Source organism: Phyllobates terribilis, unplaced genomic scaffold, assembly GCF_046119375.1.
Source record: "Phyllobates terribilis strain yellow unplaced genomic scaffold, ASM4611937v1 Scaffold_5__5_contigs__length_657084704, whole genome shotgun sequence".
In the NCBI taxonomy this organism is placed as follows: domain Eukaryota; kingdom Metazoa; phylum Chordata; class Amphibia; order Anura; family Dendrobatidae; genus Phyllobates; species Phyllobates terribilis.
In genome coordinates this window covers 294167677-294187536 of record NW_027362765.1, presented here as the reverse complement: position 1 = coordinate 294187536, position 19860 = coordinate 294167677, and the positions used below count along the sequence as shown (strand labels likewise).

At 45.0% G+C, this 19860-nt stretch overlaps 1 protein-coding gene across 1 annotated transcript in view; it reads left to right on the top strand.

Annotated features, from left to right (window-relative positions):
• The first annotated feature begins 1180 nt into the window (after window positions 1-1180).
• The window catches only part of CABP4 (calcium binding protein 4), a 38710-nt gene continuing 20030 nt past the window's right edge, over window positions 1181-19860 (top strand). Inside the window, exons 1-3 of the mRNA XM_073681601.1 lie at window positions 1181-1465; window positions 14272-14302; window positions 16261-16404. Coding sequence (XP_073537702.1) covers window positions 1181-1465; window positions 14272-14302; window positions 16261-16404 — 460 coding nt within the window. The remainder of the gene's footprint in view (window positions 1466-14271; window positions 14303-16260; window positions 16405-19860) is intronic.

The following is a 19860-nucleotide window of genomic DNA, read 5'->3' as shown; positions in this document are numbered from 1 at the left end:
GAGAGACAGTACTGGGTTTTAATAGCTGGCCTGGTATATTAGATACAGCCCACTGCACTGTTTAGCAATAGAGCTCAGATCCAGGAAGAGTTAAAGGGTCATTCCTAGAATCAAAGATTATTCTCTGGAATAACTTACTGCATTCAGTCCTAGCAATCAGGCCCTCAGCGATGCTGAGAACAGGACTCTGGATCCTGGGAACTGGCTCTGTAGCCCCGTTTTGAAAGGAGAAGATGAGCATAATCGACCTCCACTCAATTTATTGTCTATGGGACTGCTGGATATTGCTGAGCGCTATACTTAGTTTTCTCCAGCATTCCCATAGACAATGAATGGAATGGAGGTAGAGCATGTTCACCTTTGCTTCATTCAAGATTGGGCTCTGCAGAGCTGGGTTCCTGGGATTCAGAGTCCCAATCTGGGAGTCTCGTTGATTGGACCCCCAGAGATCAGTAAAGGATCCACTATTTTATTGATAGGGGTTAACTTTTGATTCTGGGAATAACCCTTTTTCACGGCTGCGTAATCTGAGATTGTTTGTTGTCTAATAATGCCAACTACCAAGATGTGGGACCGGGCTGAAACATGGAGCTGTGAGTAGCACTCTTTTTTTTCGCTCTTTGTGGTTAACCTAATCTGTATTTCGCCTGACATCATACTGTATACCCTTTGGTTAATTAAGGTCTTCTTCACATCAATTCCATCAAATACTTTTAGTATGATTATGAGCCCCACTTGTAGGCCAAACCTTCTCTTCTAACATCAGTGCTTGTCCTCAAAAGGGCCGAATGGGCACAGATTACTGCAGATACGAAATTCTGTGCCTCAGAAGAGTGGAGGCTCTTAAAGCCACAAAAGGTGGTCAAAAACCATAATGTCTGTGGTTTTAGAGTGGTATGGTTAAGTGTCCTCATACCTTTAACCATGTAATGAAGATAAGGATGACCTGTCATACAATGGGGTAAATCTATTAATGTGGACTGGCTATGAATACGTTCTATACATTATAAATAAGAAGAGCAAGGTGCTGGTCACATGTCCCATCCCTAATCTCTTTAAACTCTTTAACATGGCTCAGAACAAGTTGATGTTATTAGATTACTGGTAATCCTTTGTGTGCTCTACTGGTCTGAATAACACTCTCACAGGAAGCTACCAACTGTCCATCTAAAACCATCTTATGTCTCACAGCACCGGAGCCAAGACATCTAGCACCCCGGAAAAAGACGTGGCAAAAAGCCACACTGGGGCAAAAAACAAAAGTGAAGGAGATGCTAGCAGCAAGAAGGGAGCAACTGGAGGTCATGAAGGAGACCAGAAGACTATAACAGGAGGAGGTCATGAGAAAAAGAGCCCTCACCATGGCCACGATAGTAAAGGTCAACACAAAGGCAAGAGGGTGAGCGACGCTCAAAGCCTCACAACTACGACATATTCTCCATTCTTAAATGCACTTTTCAGCAAGGTAGGTGAATTGGGTGTCTTTAGGTTAAGTACATGAATGAAAACCAGATATGTAATATGAGACCCCTAGGAAAACAAGCACATTTTGCCATGAAAGTCTACCAGAGAGGCCTGAGTTCCCCAGAGTGAGAGCAGCTGCTGTTAGTGGCTTGCCATGGCACCCTGGCTGGTAGAGGGTCCCCTCTATGACGTCTTTCTGCTCATGTAGGGTGTATAGACAGGGGGTTGGTCTGATTGTACAACACCTTTCAAAAGGATGTATTTATTTTTTCCTCCATCTTGTCTGATATCAACGTATATAGTAAGTGTCTTGTATGTAAATGTATCGTGTCTGTGATTAATGCATAGCTATGTTTTCCCTACATACCTTTAAGAATTATTATCATATATGAGATTCGTTAAAGCTCCCCCATATTAAAGAAGGACTCTCATGAACTTTATTTTTTTTTTCACAAAATCTGTGAAAGGCCTCCTTCGTATGTCCTGATACTTCCGGTACTGGAAAAAACAGTACCGTTGTTATCTGTGCCGGTGTGTACGTGTGTGTAATCAGTGTGCCGTCCGTGTGCACCATCCGTGTGACATATACTGGAATGGAATACAGAATAGAAATGACAGATGTTTAGGTGTTAAAGATGTGCAAATATAGAGATAGACAGATAGATAGTTAGATAACACTGGTATACAGTGATTTTGGTGCCAACGATGTCTGAACGGTTTTATATTTATACGTTTATGGTGCTGATTAAGAATATGAATTCAGTTTTGCCAGATTGGCATTAATTTCTGAGATGTTTAATTGCTTTTATAGAAATTGAAAGCCTAAAAATTGAAATACACAATAATTATAAAGGATATTTCATTACCTAAGACACTGTTAAGGAGTCAAAAAACAGACCAAAAGACCGAAGTCTATTGCATTTGTTATCACACACAAGTTGCATTGGGGGAATGCATTATTTTCATGGATGAATTATCTCAAAAACTATAACCAATTCAATAAAAGTAATAGGATTTTTTAATTCAGCACCCTCAAGATACCCTAAATCCATTCAAAAAACCTTGGCACCTGACATTTTTTTTTTGTATAGACCTGTGTAATTAAGTAGATAGATAAATAGATAGATATGGGGTAGATGGATAGTTAGATATCTGTGAGAAATATAATTAGTGCCTTGCGTGTGTAGCTTACTGTGTATGTATTAACCTAATAAATAAACCAAAGAAAATGATTATTTTTGATAACCAGAAAAGGTAAAGCAGACAGTTGTGGTCTTATATTATCAGGCTGGGAAGGTACCTTACCTGGTTATTGGGCCCTTCCCAGCCTGAAAATACTAGCCCGCAGCCGCCACAGAATTTATGCATCACATCAGAGGCGCCAATTCTGGTGCTTTGCCTCACTTTTCCCAATTGCCCTGGTGCGCTGGCAATGATCATATCAGCCCTCAGCTGTCAGCTTTACCTTTGCTGGTTATCAAAAATAGGGGGAACCCCACGTCATTTTTTCATTTATTTATTAGCTTATAATTAGTGCTTCGCATGTCTAGCTTACTGTACTTGTACAGTAAGCTAGACATGCGAAGCACTAATTATACAGTATATCTCACGGATATCTATCTATCTATCTATCTATCTGTCTGTCTGTTTATATATCTATCTATCTCTATCTTTGCACATCTTTAACACCTAAACATCTGTCATTTCTATTCTGAATTCTTATCAGGTACGTGGCACACAGATGACACACTTTATGCCATCTTTGTGCACGTGTACAGGATGTATTGACATCCATGCTGCCGGGAAAAAAATGGATATCTCCACGTGTAGGTCACATGGACACACGGTCCGTGTGAACACACAGACATGTGTGCAGCCCCATAGATTATAATGGGTATGTGTGTGTGTGTGTAAGTGAGAACTGTCACCAAACATCCTGGACACACTGACATATGAAGGAGGCCTAAGACAAATGGAATTTAAAAATGAGGAAAGACACATTCTAAAGATCGGTTGCACTTCCTAAATTTAAACAATGTAAATATTCATTATGTAACAAACACAAACCTTGACAAATTAAAACATTTAAAATACTGCATATTGCAGCAGAACCTGTTTCCTAAGCCAAAAATTGACACTGGGATGCAACCCTTATGAATGGCATGATAACCAATAGACCCATGTAAATGTACTTGATATCTGAGATAAGTATGCATGGATGATACCCCTACAGTGATGTCAAGTAGTATTTAGTAGAGAAGAAAGGTGCAATGCACATGTGCAGATAGTAGATAATGTAGTAGGGTCTCAGAGGGTCCTCTTTCCCATATTCTGGGAAATTATCATTATCTCAGTAAACTAGAATAATTAACAAAAAACACCTGCAAAGGCTTCAGATGTGTTTAAAAAGGTTCCCTAGTCTGTTTCAGTAGGCTCCACAATCATGGGGAAGACTGCTGAGTTCACAGATGTCCAGAAGGCAGTCATTGACACTCTCCACAAGGAGGGTAAGTCACAAAAGGTCATTGCTAAAGAAGCTGGCTGTTCACAGAGTGCTGTATCCAAGCATATTAATGGAAAGTTGAGTGGAAGGAAAAACGATGGTAGAAAAAGGTGCAAAAGCAACCGGGATAACCGCAGCCTTGAAAGGATTGTTAAGAAAAGGCCATTCAAAAATTTGGGGGAGATTCATAAGGAGTGGACTGCTGCTGGAGTCATTGCTTCAAGAGCCACCACACACAGACGTATCCAGGACATGGGCTACAAGTGTCGCATTCCTTGTGTCAAGCCACTCATGATCAATAGACAACGCCAGAAGCGTCTTACCTGGGCCAAGGAGAAAAAGACCTGGACTGTTGCTGAGTGTTCCAAGGTGTCGTTTTCAGATGAAAGTAAATTTTGCATTTCATTTGGAAATCAAGGTCCCAGAGTCTGGAGGAGGAGTGGAGAAGCCACAATCCAAGCTGCTTGAGGTCTAGTGTGAAGTTTCCACAAGTGATGGTTTGGGGAGCCATGTCATCTGCTGGTGTAGGTCCACTGTGTTTTATCAAGACCAAAGTCAGCGCAGCCATCTACCAGGAAATTTTAGAGCACTTCATGCTTCCCTCTGCCAACAAGCTTTTTGGAGATGGAAATTTCATTCTCCAGCAGGACTTGGCACCTGTCCACACTGCCAGAAGTACCAATATCTGGTTTAAAAACAACAGTATCACTGTGCTTGATTGGCCAGCAAACTCGCCTGACCTTAACCCCATAGAGAATCTATGGGGTATTGTCAGGAGGAAAATAGCAGCTATTTTCCATTTCCCTCCTGCCCATATCTTGTCTATTTTTACAATTCTTGTACTAAACTAACTATATGTATTAATAAAGTTGAATTTATCTTTATAGAAAAATTGAAAAAGACTCCCTGTTGTTCGCTTTTTGTAATTACATAATGTCTGTACGTGTGCATTAAACCTTTCTTCTTTATTGGCATCTTTTTAAGAGTAGTGCTCATGCCACCAAATTTACATGGCTCTGTTGGTTACCATGCTGGTCATATGGCTGTATCCCAGTGCCAATTTTTGGCCTAGGAAACAGATTTTGGCACACTTTGCAAAATTTTAAATGCTTTTATTTGTGTTCTCTAGGTTTGTGTTTCTTAGATAATGAATAATTACATTGTTTTATGTCTTTGGTCTTTCCACCTTTTTGAATTTTATGTGTGCTAATACTGTATACTCCCATTCCAGTCCTCTTCTGAGTGATGTCACCGCTATTCAGACTCTCTGGGTTACACTGCGCTCTGCGTGAGCTGGAAGTCTCTTTTACAATGTAAGTCTATGGGGCCTAAAAGCCATTTCCGTGCCACACATAAATCACATCGTGACTAGTGTTGAGCATTCCGATACTGAAATATCGGGTATCGGCCGATATTCGCGGTATCGGAATTCCGATACTTAATTCCGATACTTTTACAATATCGAATACCGAAATCGGAAGTTCCCATAATGCCTGCGCTCTGCAGTGTCTCTGAAGGATGACAAGCTGGATGGCAGAGCTCAGCTGCGATCCAGCCTGTCATCAGAATGCCATCCCAGCGTGGGAGAATTCTCCTGATTGTTTAAAAGCCGGCGCGCGGTAAAAAGCCGCCGACTTTTAAACAATCACACAGCCCCATACTGCTTCCCCGCAGCCTCCCACCCCGATCCTCCGCTCCCCTCGCCACCTCCCATCCCAATCGTAAGTTAGGACCGGGCGGGGAGCGCAGCACCAAGGAGCGGGGAGCGAAGGACCCGGGCGGGGAAGCCGGCAGTGAAAAGACTTCACCGCCGGCTTTCCCGTTCTGTGCTGCGCTTTCCCGCCGGTTATTTCAAATGAACAGCTGAGGTATCTTGTGATGCCGATCAGCTGTTCATTTGAAGTCGCCGCGGTGCCCTCGGAGGGTTCATGTGAGTTCATGCTTCACTGCATTGCATGAACTCACATGAACTTTCCCACGGTCGCACAGGTCAGCCTCACCTCCCAGACCGGTCATGATTGGTGTGTGTGGGTGTCTGTGCGGGTGTGCGGGGTGTCTGTGCGGTGTCTGCGGGTGTGTGCGGTGTCTGTGCGGTGTCTGCGGGTGTGTGCGGTGTCTGTGCGGTGTCTGCGAGTGTGTGCGGTGTCTGCGGGTGTGTGCGATGTGTGCGGGGATGTGTGCAGGTGTGTGCGCGGTGTCTGTGCGATGTCTGCGGGTGTGCGCGGTGTCTGCGCGATGTCTGGGGGTGTGTGCGTGCAGGCAGACATAGGCCGATGTGACACTACTACTCCCATTGGCCTATGTCTGTCCCCCGTCCACTCGTGCTAGCAGGATCAGCTCGATGGGAGCAGTAGTTCCCATCAGCCTGATCCTGCTATTTAAATTGCCCTACTGTGTCCCCAATAAATTTTAAATACATGTCATTGGTGGCCAGTGGTTACCTACAATAAATTAGTTCATACATTACCTGTCCCCGCCGATCGCCACCTAAAATAAAGTAAAAAATAAAAAACGACACCTATACTCACCTAGACACCTAATTCCCCGAAGCCATCGATCTCCTGTAATAAAATATAAAATAATAAACCGCAACCTTATCCTTACCCCTCCGTAGCAGTCCACGAGTGTCCCACGATGATCTCCAGTTCAGAGCAGCCACATAGAATGTGACCGCTCTGAACCGCTGCCGCCGCTAGAATGATGGGGCCGTAAAGCAACCCCGTCATTGCATAAGCGGGTTCGCCGGAGTTCAGGCAGCGCTGCTCCGGTCAGCTCCTTTACGGCTCTGCTGTATCGTGAGAAATTCCCACGGTACAGCAGTGCCGTAAAGGAGGTCTCCGGAGCTGCGCTGTCTGAATGCACTCCGGTGACCTCAGTCAGTGGCTCACGCTGCCGGGAGCGGACGTGTTCCCGGCAGCGTGAGCTTACAGCAGCCATGCACAGCTGTCACCATCTCCAGATGTGACAGCTGTGCATGGGAGATCAGCGCAGGAACGTGGACAGGTAACTATTTTTTTTTAGTAAACTAAGAATTAAATAAAATGGTGTGTTTTATTTCAAATAAATTATTTTTTTCTGGGTGTAGTGTGTTTTTTATTTTTAACACTTTGTAGGTTAGTAATGGGGGTGTCTTATAGACGCCCATCATTACTTACCTGGGCTTCATGGCAGCTGGCGCTGACATGAACCCCAACCCTATTACCCCCTGCCACCGCACCAGGGCAGCGTGGAAGAGCGAGGCTAAGTGCCAGAATTGGCGCATCCTATGGATGCGCCATTTCTGGGGCGGCTGACGGCTGGTGTTTCTAGCCTGGGAGGGGGCCAATATTCATGGCACCCTTCCTGGGCTATTAATATCAGCCCCCAGCTGTCTGCCTAGCCTTTGCTAGCTATTAAAATAGGGGGGACCCCACGTCACTTTTTTTGGGGGGTCCCCCATTTTAATAGCTAGTAAAGGCTAGGTATTCAGCTGGGGGCTGATATTAGTAGTCTGGGAAGCTCCGTGGGTATTACCCCCTTCCCAGGCTTCAAACATCTGCCCCAGTCGTCTGCTTAACCTCCGCTAGAGACTAAAATTATGGGGCATCCCACGCCAATTTTTTTTTAAATAAATCCTTTATTTTAACACTAAATGACATTTGAGGAGTTAATAAAGATGCAGTCCCTAAATTATTATTTATTTTTTAATTAATTTTTCCCAAAAATTTTGACGTGGGCTTTGCCATATTTTTGTATGCCAGCCAGGTACAGCATCCAGCTTCTATGAACGCGCCATTTTCTGGGGTGGCTGCGGACTGCAATTTGCAGTGGGGGGGAGGCCCAGAAAGCTTGGGCCTCCCTGCGCTGCAGATTCCATCCCCCAGCTGCCTAGTTGTACCTGGCTGGACACAAAAATAGGGAGAAGCCCCACGTATTTTTTTTTTAAATTATTTCATGAAATATTTTTTTTAAAAAGGGCTTCCCGATATTGTTGTGTCCGGCCAGGTACAAATAGGCAGCTGGTGGTTGGGGGCAGCCCGTTCCTGCCTGCTGTATCTGGCTGGACACAAATATAGTGCGAAGCCCCACGTCAATTTTTTTTTAATTATTTCAGGAAATTCATGAAATAGTTAAAAAAAAATTGACGTGGGGCTTCGCACTATATTTGTGTCCAGCCAGGTACAACTAGGCAGCTGGGGGCTGGAATCTGCAGCGCAGGGAGGCCCAAGCTTTCTGGGCCCCACCCGCTGCAAATTGCAGTCCGCAGCCGCCCCGGAAAATGGCGCGTTCATAGAAGCGCCATCTTCTGGCGCTGTACCCAACTCATCCAGGGCCCTGGTGCGGTGGCTCACTGGGTAATAAAGGGGTTAGGGCCAGCTTGGCATTATCAGCTGGCCCTAAGCCCGAAATTCATGGGGTCACGCCAATATTAGACATGACCACCATGAATTTCTAGTAAAGTATTTAAAAAAAACACAACACCCAGAATAAAGTTCTTCAATTGAAATAAAGACACAATTCTTTATTGTTCTAAATTAAACCATACCTACCATCACGCCCATTCCAGCTGAAGCCAACGATCTCCTGCAATAAAAGAAAACTAATAAACCAACCTCATCCTTATCTTCCCATGGATCCCACGACAGCTTCAGCTCTGGTACATTGAGATGACAGGCTGGACCGCAGCAGAACGCTGCCATCCAGCCTGTCATCCCGCAGACACTGAGAAGCGCAGGCATGCTTGCGCTCCTCAGTGTCTCTCTGTGACGTCATCCAGATGAGCCGAGTTCATGTCCAATGAACTCAGCTCACCTCATGCACGTCACTGACAGCGTGGGAAAATTCTCACGCTGAAGCGCTGAGTGCAGGAGAATTTTCCCACGCTGTCAGTGACGTACATGAGGTGAGGTCATGTCCAATGAACTCGGCTCACCTCATGCACGTCACTGACAGCGTGGGAAAATTCTCCTGCACTCAGCACTTCAGCGTGAGAATTCTCCCACGCTGTCAGTGACGTGCATGAGGTGAGCTGAGTTCATTGGACATGACCTCGGCTCATCTTTATGCCGTCACAGAGAGACACTGAGGAGCGCAAGCATGCCTGCGCTTCTCAGTGTCTGCGGGACGACAGGCTGGATGGCAGCGTTCTGCTGCGGTCCAGCCTGTCATCTCGATGTAGCAGAGCTGAAGCTGTCGTGGGAACCATGGAAAGGTAAGGATGAGGTTGCTTTATTATTTTTCTTTTATTGCAGGAGATCATTGGCTTCAGCTGGAATGGGCGTGACGGTAAGTATGGTTTAATTTAGAACAATAAAGAATTGTGTGTTTATTTCAATTAAAGGACTTTATTCTGGGTGTTTGTGTTTTTTTTTTTAACTTTGACTATGGGGTTAGTAATGGGGGTGTCTTATAGACGCCTCTCCATTACTAACCTGGGCTTGATGTCAGCTGGTATTATAAGCTGACATCAACCCCAACCCTATTACCCCACTGCCACCGCTACAGGGCAGTGGGAAGAGCGAGGCTAAGTGCCAGAGTTGGCGCATCCTATGGATGCGCCATTTCTGGGGCGGCTGACGGCTGGTGTTTCTAGCCTGGGAGGGGGCCAATATTCATGGCACCCTTCCTGGGCTATTAATATCAGCCCCCAGCTGTCTGCCTAGCCTTTGCTAGCTATTAAATTAGGGGGAACCCCACGTCATTTATTTGGGGGGGTCCCCCATTTTAATAGCTAGTAAAGGCTAAGTATTCCGCTGGGGGCTGATATTAGCAGCTTGGGAAGCTCCGTGGGTATTACCCCCTTCCCAGGCTTCAAACATCTGCCCCAGCTGTCTGCTTAACCTCCGCTAGAGACTAAAATTAAGGGGAACCCCACGCCAATTTTTTTTTAAATAAATCCTTTATTTTAACACTAAATGACAAGTACAGTAAGCAACACTGTCACTGTACTTCATATATATGTGACTGACATGTTTCTATCTATCTAATCTATGTGTGAAGCTCTATTCTGTCTGTTATAAATTGTCGGGTACAGATGCTGAATTGCTGGCCGGCTTTCTTAAAGAGACGGTGCATGAAAACACTATTATTTTTTTAAATAAATCCTTTACACTAAATGACAAGTACAGTAAGCAACACTGTCACTGTACTTCATATATATGTGACTGACATGTTTCTATCTATCTAATCTATGTGTGAAGCTCTATTCTTTCTATTCTAAAGTGTCGGGTACCGGTGTATGCGCTGATGAATTGCCGGCTTTTCGCATAATACATTCTACATTATTCTTAGTTGTTTTACTTCATGTAGAATTAACCTACAAGGAAAGAAAGGGTTTATTTTCATTCCGATATTTCTGTCCCATTGACTTGCATTGGTTTCCGGTATCGGAATCGGCGATATCCGATACTTTTTGAGTATCGGTCCGATCCAATCCGATACGATATTTCCTGATATCGGAAGGTATCGCTCAACACTAATCGTGACCCAAAGAGTCTGTAGAGTGGTGACGTCACGTAGAGGAGGAGCGGAGCTGCACTGGATACCAGAGAAGAAGGCTGTAGGTGAGTATATTAATACACGCACACTACACTACATGCATATATACACACATTTAGTGAAAAAAAAATCATTGGAAGGCTTATTTAAAGGGAATCTGTCATCCCCTGGGAGATATCAGACCTCTAATATGGGCATACAGGTGATAGAAATGTAAATCTATACATACCTGTATGGCCATAGTAGAGGTCTACTTGCAGAGAAATGTAGTTTTATAAAACCAGTTTTCACATGCTTGGCGTCCCCTGGACACCAAGAAATCCCTACCTATCTGTTTAGGAAGGCAAGAAATCCCCACTTATCTGATTTTTTTGCATTTTCCCCCTTCCCCTGCACGTCACAGATCCATAGGGCGTTTGCCAGCACCACTTTCTCTGGATTAATCCACTTGGTCCGAGGCACAGAGGGCAGAGGTGCTGATCTCCTGCGATCCTCATAGAGCCTCCATGGCCACGATGAGCTACAGAGGCGCCCCACAATAATACGGTCCTTCTGCCGCCGTCAGCTGCTTCTGGAGGAGGGGAGGAGATGTGGACCACCTCCTGATGTTAGCGGCATGAGCGCTCAGTGACCCGTGAGCGCTGGGATCTGTGTGGACATCCAGTGACCGGAGGTCCCCGTCTCCTCCCCTCCTCCAGGAGCAGCTGGAGGCTCTATGAGGATCACAGCAGGTCAGCAACTCTGCCCTCTGTGCCTCGGACCATGTGGATTAATCCCGAGGAAGTGCTGCTGGCAAACGCCCTATGGATCTGTGACGTGCAGGGGAGTGGGGGGGATGCAAAATAAGCAGATAGGCGGGGATTTCCGGTCTTACTAAACAGATAGGCGGGGATTTCTGGGCTTACTAATCAGATAGGCAGGGATTTCTGGGTTTACTAATCAGATAGGCGGGGATTTCTGGGCTTACTAATCAGATAGGCGGGGATTTCTGGGCTTACTAATCAGATAGGCGGGGATTTCTGGGCTTACTAAACAGATAGTCGGGGATTTCTGGGCTTACTAATCAGATAGGCAGGGATTTCTGGGCTTACTAATCAGATAGGCGGGGATTTCCGGTCTTACTAAACAGATAGGCGGGGATTTCTGGTCTTACTAATCAGATAGGCAGGGATTTCTGGGCTTACTAATCAGATAGGCGGGGATTTCTGGGCTTACTAACCAGATAGGCGGGGATTTCTGGGCTTACTAATCAGATAGGCGGGGATTTTTGGGCTTACTAAACAGATAGTCGGGGATTTCTGGGCTTACTAATCAGATAGGCGGGGATTTCTGGGCTTACTAATCAGATAGGCGGGGATTTCTGGGCTTACTAATCAGATAGGCGGGGATTTCTTGGCGTGCGGGGGACGCTAGGCATGTGAAAATAGATTTTTTAAAACCACATTTCTCTGTAAGCAGACCTCTACTATGGCCATACAGGTATGTATAGATTTACATTTCTATCACCTGTATGTCCATATTAGAGGTCTGATATCTCCTAGGGAGTGACAGATTCCCCTTAAATGTGACATTACATTTCTAATGTATAGAATGTATCCTCATATTTAATATGGGGATGAGAGGTCTTTTTAAAACTTACACACAACAATTTTACCCCAACAGATCAATATATGCAAAGTCTATCCATTATGAAACTTTCCTATTCCCCAGTATGGTGGCTCAGTGGTTAGCATTGTTGCTTTGTAGCGCTGGGGTCCTGGATTTAAATCCCACCAAGCACAACATCTACAAGGATTTTGTATATTCTCCTTGTGTTTGCCCCTGCTCCACTTATTATGGATGGCCCATAAAAGAGAAACCTGACATACCCATGACAAGTCAATTGCAGTTATCATAAATGTCATGGCTAGAGCAATAATAGCCCTGTCCTGATGCCAATGTGAGCATCGCCTAAAAGCTTCACTAACACAACGCTCTATGTAAGTAGTTTCTGGACGTTCATCTTAAAAGGGTTTTCCATGATTATTTTTTTCTATTTCTCTGGTTTGTCCATTGTAAAAATAATAAAATAAGGTTTACTCTCCCACTATTGTAAAATTTTGTATTGTGGATTGACTACATTTAGTCATTGTACTAAAGGCCAACTAATTGATATCATTTATGGCATTGCTTGAATCCTAGTTTGATTGGGGATGAAAATATTCTTAATATTTTTTTCGGACTTGCTCTGACTGGTACACATTTCTATCTATTTATATTAGTGGGCTACTGTAAATCAAAAACCTTCTATTTGTGCAACTATAACTATTTTTGCCCACTCCCCACTGATATGGTATTGTTGTAATTTTTTATATTGAGCATGTCAATTATGACATGAATAGTCTACAATTGGTCCATTTATATGTATGTGTGTGGCATCTTTTGACTGTGTAGGGATACCTAGGGAAAGGAGAGGGACAGCCTCCGAGGAGCGGGGACACCATCTGAACCTTAGGGTGAAAAACACTCCGCTGTTAGGTAGGGAGAGCAATCTTATTAGGTGCTATCCAGGGTAAGTTTGTCTGAATTAATTGCTAATTTCATATTATATTCTCCTTACATGGTATCCTGTTTTTGAGATATATGTGTATTTTTTTTTCTCACTTGTACTATAGAGTACACTTTTAAGGATAATTATTAAAAGTTAACTTTTATTGGGTATTTTTTCTGTCTATGGTTCTCTGGTAAATATATATACCCTATTACCAATTTAGTTTGGTGAATATTTTTCTGGTTTTTCTTACTCTCCCACTATACAGTACAGACCAAAAGTTTGGACACACCATCTCATTTAAAGATTTTTCTGTATTTTCTTGACTATGAAAATTGTACATTCACACTGAAGGCATCAAACTATGAATTAACACATGTGGAATTATATACTTAACAAAAAAGTGTGAAACAACTGAAAATATGTCTGATATTTTAGGTTCTTCAAAGTAGCCACCTTTTGCTTTGATGACTGCTTTGAACACTCTTGGCATTCTCTTGATGAGCTTCAAGAGGTAGTCACTATGAGCACAGGACTGCTGAACCTAGTGATTGGCTGCAGTGATGATGTGTACTTGGAAAACCTTTTAAATAGGACCTCTTGCTCAAAAATTTAGTAAAATACCTTGTATAAAAATCTCTGAGCTCCCCTTATTCTGCCGCTATGTTCCGTTTTACTCTGAGTCACTCCATTGCAGAGATATTCATATTTGTTTCTTCTGGAGTGCACTATGTGAAATTTCCTCATGCAGACCAACTGGGTGTTTGCTGTACCCCTCCTTCCCAGATGTTGCCAATCACAGCTCAGCAGCTCACACCTCAGACACTGCAGAGCTGTGATTGGCAGTATCTAGGAGTGAGTAGTGACAGCGCAAGCACTCAAAGCAAAATCTGCAGAAACACCCAGTTGCCTTCAAAGCAGAAATTTCTCATTAGATAATGCGCTGAAAAAGCGACAAATGTGAATATCTCTGCAATGGAGTGAAGCAGATCAAAATGGAAAAGAGAGGCAAAATCAGGGGAGCTTGAAGAATTTTACAAGGTATTTAGCTCATTTTTTTGAGCATGTGACAGGTGATAAGCCTTAAAGGAGATTTTTGTTCCAGATCAGCAGCACCCCTTTTGTCCATGGCTCTGTCTGGTATTGCGACTGCGATTTGCTATGAAGATACTATAATATTTGGTCATGATTAGCATGTTATCTAGTAAAAAGCTGTACTATACATAATGCTCGGATGTACAGTATCCTACGCTGAAGCAGGCAGTCTCTAATGGTTTCCTCTTTTTTTACAATGTAGGAGAGGGATTTGGCCCCAGAAGAAATGGACGGTGAGTCTCAGGATGAGAAGCTTATGATTAACTTGTTATGTAACCCTAGGGGCTCTTTGGTGATTCTTTGCTTAATACTGTGATCCTTGATAAGCAGATCAGTCCGAAGTCAATGCATTTCACTTTTAAATTACAATTTTTTTTATTATTTTAATCTTTTTGTTTTCACCTGAAAAAAGCAACAACAAAAACATGGTTTATGCAAGAGATTAAATAAGGTCTTGCAGGTTCAGTAATCTAAATGATCTGCGCTTTTATTTTTACAGAAGAGAAAAAAATGTAGACTCTTTGTCGTAGGTTGGGTCTGATCTTGCAGCTCGTTTTCGTATCATTCTTAGATATGTTCAGCTCTATAATGCACTCTACCCTGTACATCTGACTCTATACATTGGCAGAAGAAGAGTGTAGTTAGTAAATGCTGTAACCATTCTCTGCTGTCATTGTATTATACAACCTTTCAGCAGAATTTTTGCTAAGTAAACTACATGCAGTGTCATGTCGGTGCTGTTATACTGATTAAAATGATACCTGCAGTGAAGAAATCTGTTTTGTGGTTCTTGTGTAATCAGTGTTTGAAATTTTCAGTTAATGATATGTTCTTGCTTCGGGGTGGGCCTGTGGGCAGGTCTTTTCTTGGTGATCTGGGACTTTCATCAATGGGCACAATAAAAGGAATCCATTAATTCTTTACATAAATAGAGCTGCTTATCCATATTGTCCCATTCACCGCAATGTTCTGATCTAGGGTCATGGATTTTGAGTCCCCAATAATCAAGCACTGAGGGCTTATTCTGAGAATAGGCCTTCAATGTTATGATCCATATTTACATATGAACTTGATTTCTATCTTGCAATCTCATCAACAAGAGGGGGTCACCTGCTTGGGATTATCTCTAAGAGGTGGAGTTGAGAGACACTAAACAGGATGAGTTGATTCAACATTTGGATATGGCCAATGGGACCATTGCCAGTAGAGCTGGTGGTTCCAATGTTATGATCTGCAACATGTACTAAGGAAAGATAGGAGAAAGCTGTCCCTACAGTAAGACTAAGCTGAATCCCTACGATGTAGCGGGCTGTTCCTAGCGAACAGACCCGCCTTAGTCCTCGGCTAGTCTGAACGAAGACCTATAGCATAAGGGGAGGGGTCCCTAAAAGAACTAAGGACTGGGACAAAAATGGGACACCTCCTAAACAGAGAAGTTGTTGCAGAACACAAAAAGACAAACTGACAAAAAGGTACTAGAGGTCCCAGAAGGACGAAGCGAACTGACAGAGAAAGGCACCGAAGCACCTGGCTAGAGAAACAGTCAAACACTGAAGTCCAGCACAGCCAAAAGGGCGGAGCTGGAATATAAAGGCAGATGGTCACGTGACCGCAAAACATAAGATTGAAAAAAACGAACAGGAGGGTTCTACCATCCATGAGTCGGACCGGACCCTTAACTGTCATTAAAGGGAGGTTTTTTTGCTACTTAATCTGAAAGCAACCTAATGTAGGAGCTGACAACCTGGTTACAGTGATGTGTCACTTATTAGGCAGTGTGCTGTAGTTTCAATAGATTCAGTATTTTATCAGCAGGAGATTATCACTACAGGACTAGGTCTCACGTGCGGACCAGTCAGGCAAATCGGTATAACCCTGCTCCCACCACTTATTAGCAGCTTGCTGGCAATTTACAGTGTACACAGGAAGCTGCCAGTCAGGAGTGTGGGCGAGTTACACACAGCCCAAAAGTCTTAGCTCTGTTACATCTACATCAGACAAAACATGGATTCTATCAAAACTGCACCAAGCAGCCCAGTAAGTAATACATCCCTGGAATCAGGGTCTCTGCTATCAGATTCCATAGCAAAAACCTGCTGAGAGATTCCCTTTAAAGATAGAGTAGTCTTCATGTTTCTTGTATTTAGTTCATAAATGTTACATCATCTGATAATTAAATGTTTCTCTTCAGAATTACATGCTGCCTTTTTGGAGTTTGATGCTGATCAAGATGGATTCATTGGGTACAAGGAACTGGGCGAGTGCATGAGGACAATGGGATACATGCCAACTGAAATGGAATTGATTGAGATCTCTCAGCATATAAAAATGAGGAGTAAGTGGATATATTTTACATTGTACATTTCTGCTCCACTTAGGGCTTCCATTGGGGTAGTGAGGGACCCACATTCACCTGTTGGCCCCAGTTTTCCCTCTCCTGAAGCACTGGGTAAAACTGGTACTCTGTATTATGGCCAGTACTGGAACTGAGGGGACACTTTCTAGTTACTTTTACAATTATGCAGAAACATACAATTGGTTATATAATGTTCTTACCAGAGCAGCGCTAAACTGAGCCTTTGTAAAGTGCCGCTTCTTGAGTATAATCAGTACAGTACGGGGATCCTGTGAAGAACATGGCCACTGATTTAGCAGCATGTGACCAGATCCATCCTTACACAGCCACCATCAATAACCTTGTACACAGCATTTGAAATCAGCACATGCACAGTACTGTGGGCTGTGTTATTCAAGGGAGGCCACTGAAGGACTGGTCTGGGCACATGCCCCTTCTGTAGTGGCCATGGTCTGGGCAGGAGTACCATACTGTGTGTGAACTACATTGTACTCAAGGAGCGGCAACAATTTACATTGAGGACATCAGTGCTGCTTTAGTAATGAAGGTATAAAAGTAAGTGGAGACCCGACCCGCTTATGACCTTCTGCAGCTGGTAAAGAGGTGGCTCCAGCCTGAGACTTTGACACCAGCCCAGATGGTGGAGAGGGTGGTGGTCGACCAGCTGGTGACTATGCCGGCCGCTATCCAGCGTTGGGTGGGGCAAGGGGACCCCGGCATCCTCGACTAGGTGGTCAGCCTGATCGAGTGCTACTCGGTCACTCAGGACTTTATCCGGGACTCTACCCCCTCGCGGCTGTCACGCCGATCCCTGCCAACCCAGGAACTAGGAAAGGGGTCGCGTCCCTCTGCTGAGGACAGTCAGCGCCGTACCCGTGCTGAAGGGGTAACCCGGGGTGAGAGTGGCGGGAGACGGGTTCCCTCCCAAACGGTCACAAGAACTAACAGTGCCTCCGCCATTAGGTGCCGGCGGTGTCAGGGGCAAGGACATGTGGTTGCTAACTGCCCTCTGACTACAGAGCCCATGGACTGCGGGTATAACCGCCGGGTCTCAATGTACGCCCAGACCGTCTGCACTGCGAGTGCCGACATCTCGGACAGTGAACCCCAACTGTGCCAGGTACTGGTTAATGGGTACCCCACCGAGGCCCTCCTAGCCTAGTGACTTTGGTACATGGGTCGCTGGTGGCAGGAGACAACCCCAGTGGACGGACAGTCGGGGTTGTGTGTATCCATGGGGACCTCCGAGAATACCCAACCGCGGAGGTAATTTTGTTCACGCTATGTGGCGACATGAAAGATGTGGTTGGGGTGGTAAAAACTCATCCCTATGGGACTGTGTTGGGAAGAGACCTGCCCCTGTTTTGGACTCTATGGAAAAACAAAATCTACTCTCCCCCGATAAAATTTATTACAGGCGCTGTGCCCGAAGAACCCGAGTCAGGGGTACCTGCTGTAGGGGTGTCCAACCTAGGGACAGAGTGTGACCCCAATAGGTTTCCCCTAGAGGTGCTGGCAGGAGAGGTCGAGGAGACCCCGTCGATCCCTGAGCTGGAAGTGCCCCGGGGCACGTTTGGAACGGGGCACGTTTGGAACGGCTCAGTTACAGGATCCCACCCTGACTCGGGTGAGGGAAAGGGTGTGAGAGGTAAATGGAGTAGCTTAACAGCCCGGTGCAGATATTGTGTTTCCCCGCATGGTGGTTAACGGTGAGTTGCTCTATAGGGTAGACAAAATCAGGGACGAGGTCGTGGAGCAGTTAGCAGTACCTCAGTCGTACCGTTGGGCGGTTCTGGAGATGGCACACACACACCTGCTGGGTGGACACTTAGGGGTTAAAAAGATGCAAGAGAGTATCTTGCAGGGTTTTTTTTTGGCTGGGGATTTAAGCAGAGGTCCAAAAGCAATGCAAATCCTGCCCCAAATGTCAGCTGACCACACCCACCGCAAGCTTCCGTAGCCCATTGGTACCTCTGCCAGTGATAGAGGTACCTTTTGAACAGATTGCAATGGACTTGGTAGGGCCCATTGTAAAATCCGCTCATGGCCACCAACATATACTTGTGGTCGTCGACTATGCCACCAAGTACCCGGAGGCTATACCGCTACGCCACACCTCGGCGAAACTGATTGCACGGGAGCTGTTTACCATGTTCTGTCGCCTTGGGCTACCTAAGGAGATACTGACGGATCAAGGGACCCCTTTTATGTCCAAGGTGACGAGGGAACTGTGCAAACTGCTAAAAATAAAACAATTGCGTACCTCGGTGTACCAGCCTCAAACCGACGGGCTAGTAGAACGGTTCAATAAAACCCTCAAGTCCATGTTAAAAAAGGTGGTTTCTAAGGACGGAAGGGATTGGGACATGTTGCTACCCTATTTGATGTTCGCCGTCCGTGAGGGACCCCATGCTTCCACAGGGTTCTTTCCCTTTGAGTTATTGTACGGCAGACACCCCAGGGGTCTGTTGGACGAAGCCAAAGAGACGTGGGAACAAGAGCCGACTCCACATAGGAGTATAATTGAACACGTAGCTAATATGCAGGACTGGATCGCGGCGGTCATGCCCATCGTGATAGAACATCTGTTAGATGCCCAGGCAGCACAGAGGTGCACATATAATAAAAGAGCCACGGTCAGGGTTTTTAACAAGGGCAATCGAGTGTTAGTACTGGTACCCAAAGCCGAGAGTAAACTCATGGCCAAGTGGCAAAGGCCATATGAAGTTAGAGAAAAGGTGGGGGAGGTAAATTACCAGGTGTATCAGCCTGGAAGGGGGAAACTGGAGCAGCTTTATCATGTAAACCTGCTAAAACCTTGGAAAGGTCGCCAGAGAGTTCTCTACCTTCAGCCAGGGATGCGTCCGGGGGAGAGGTCAGGATAAGTGATGCTCTCACTAAACAGCGACAGGAGGCTCGCTCGCTGGTGCAGCCGAATACCGACGTGTTCTCAGAGCTACCGGGTAGGACTACAGTTCTCCAACATGACATGGTCACCGAACCTGGGGTAAGGGTACGAATAAGACCGTACCGGGTACCCGAAGCCCGGAGGCAAGCTATCACGGCTGAGGTAAAACAAATGCTCCAGTTAGGCGTCATCGAGGAATCACGGAGTGAGTGGGCTAGACCCATCGTACTGATTCCGAAACCAGATGGATCGTTACGCTTCTGTATCGATTTCCGGAAATTAAATGAAGTGTCAAAGTTTGACCTTCATCCAATGCCCAGGGTGGACGAGCTGATTGAGATACTGGGGCAGGCCCAGTACTTTACCACGCTCGATCTCACCAAGGATTACTGGCAGGTACCTCTCACGGAATTGGTGAAGGAAAATACCGCCTTCATAACTCCGGAGGGTCTATATCACTATGCGGTCTTACTTTTTGGGTTACATGGGGCCCCGGCTACATTCCAGAGGCTGATGGACATAGTGCT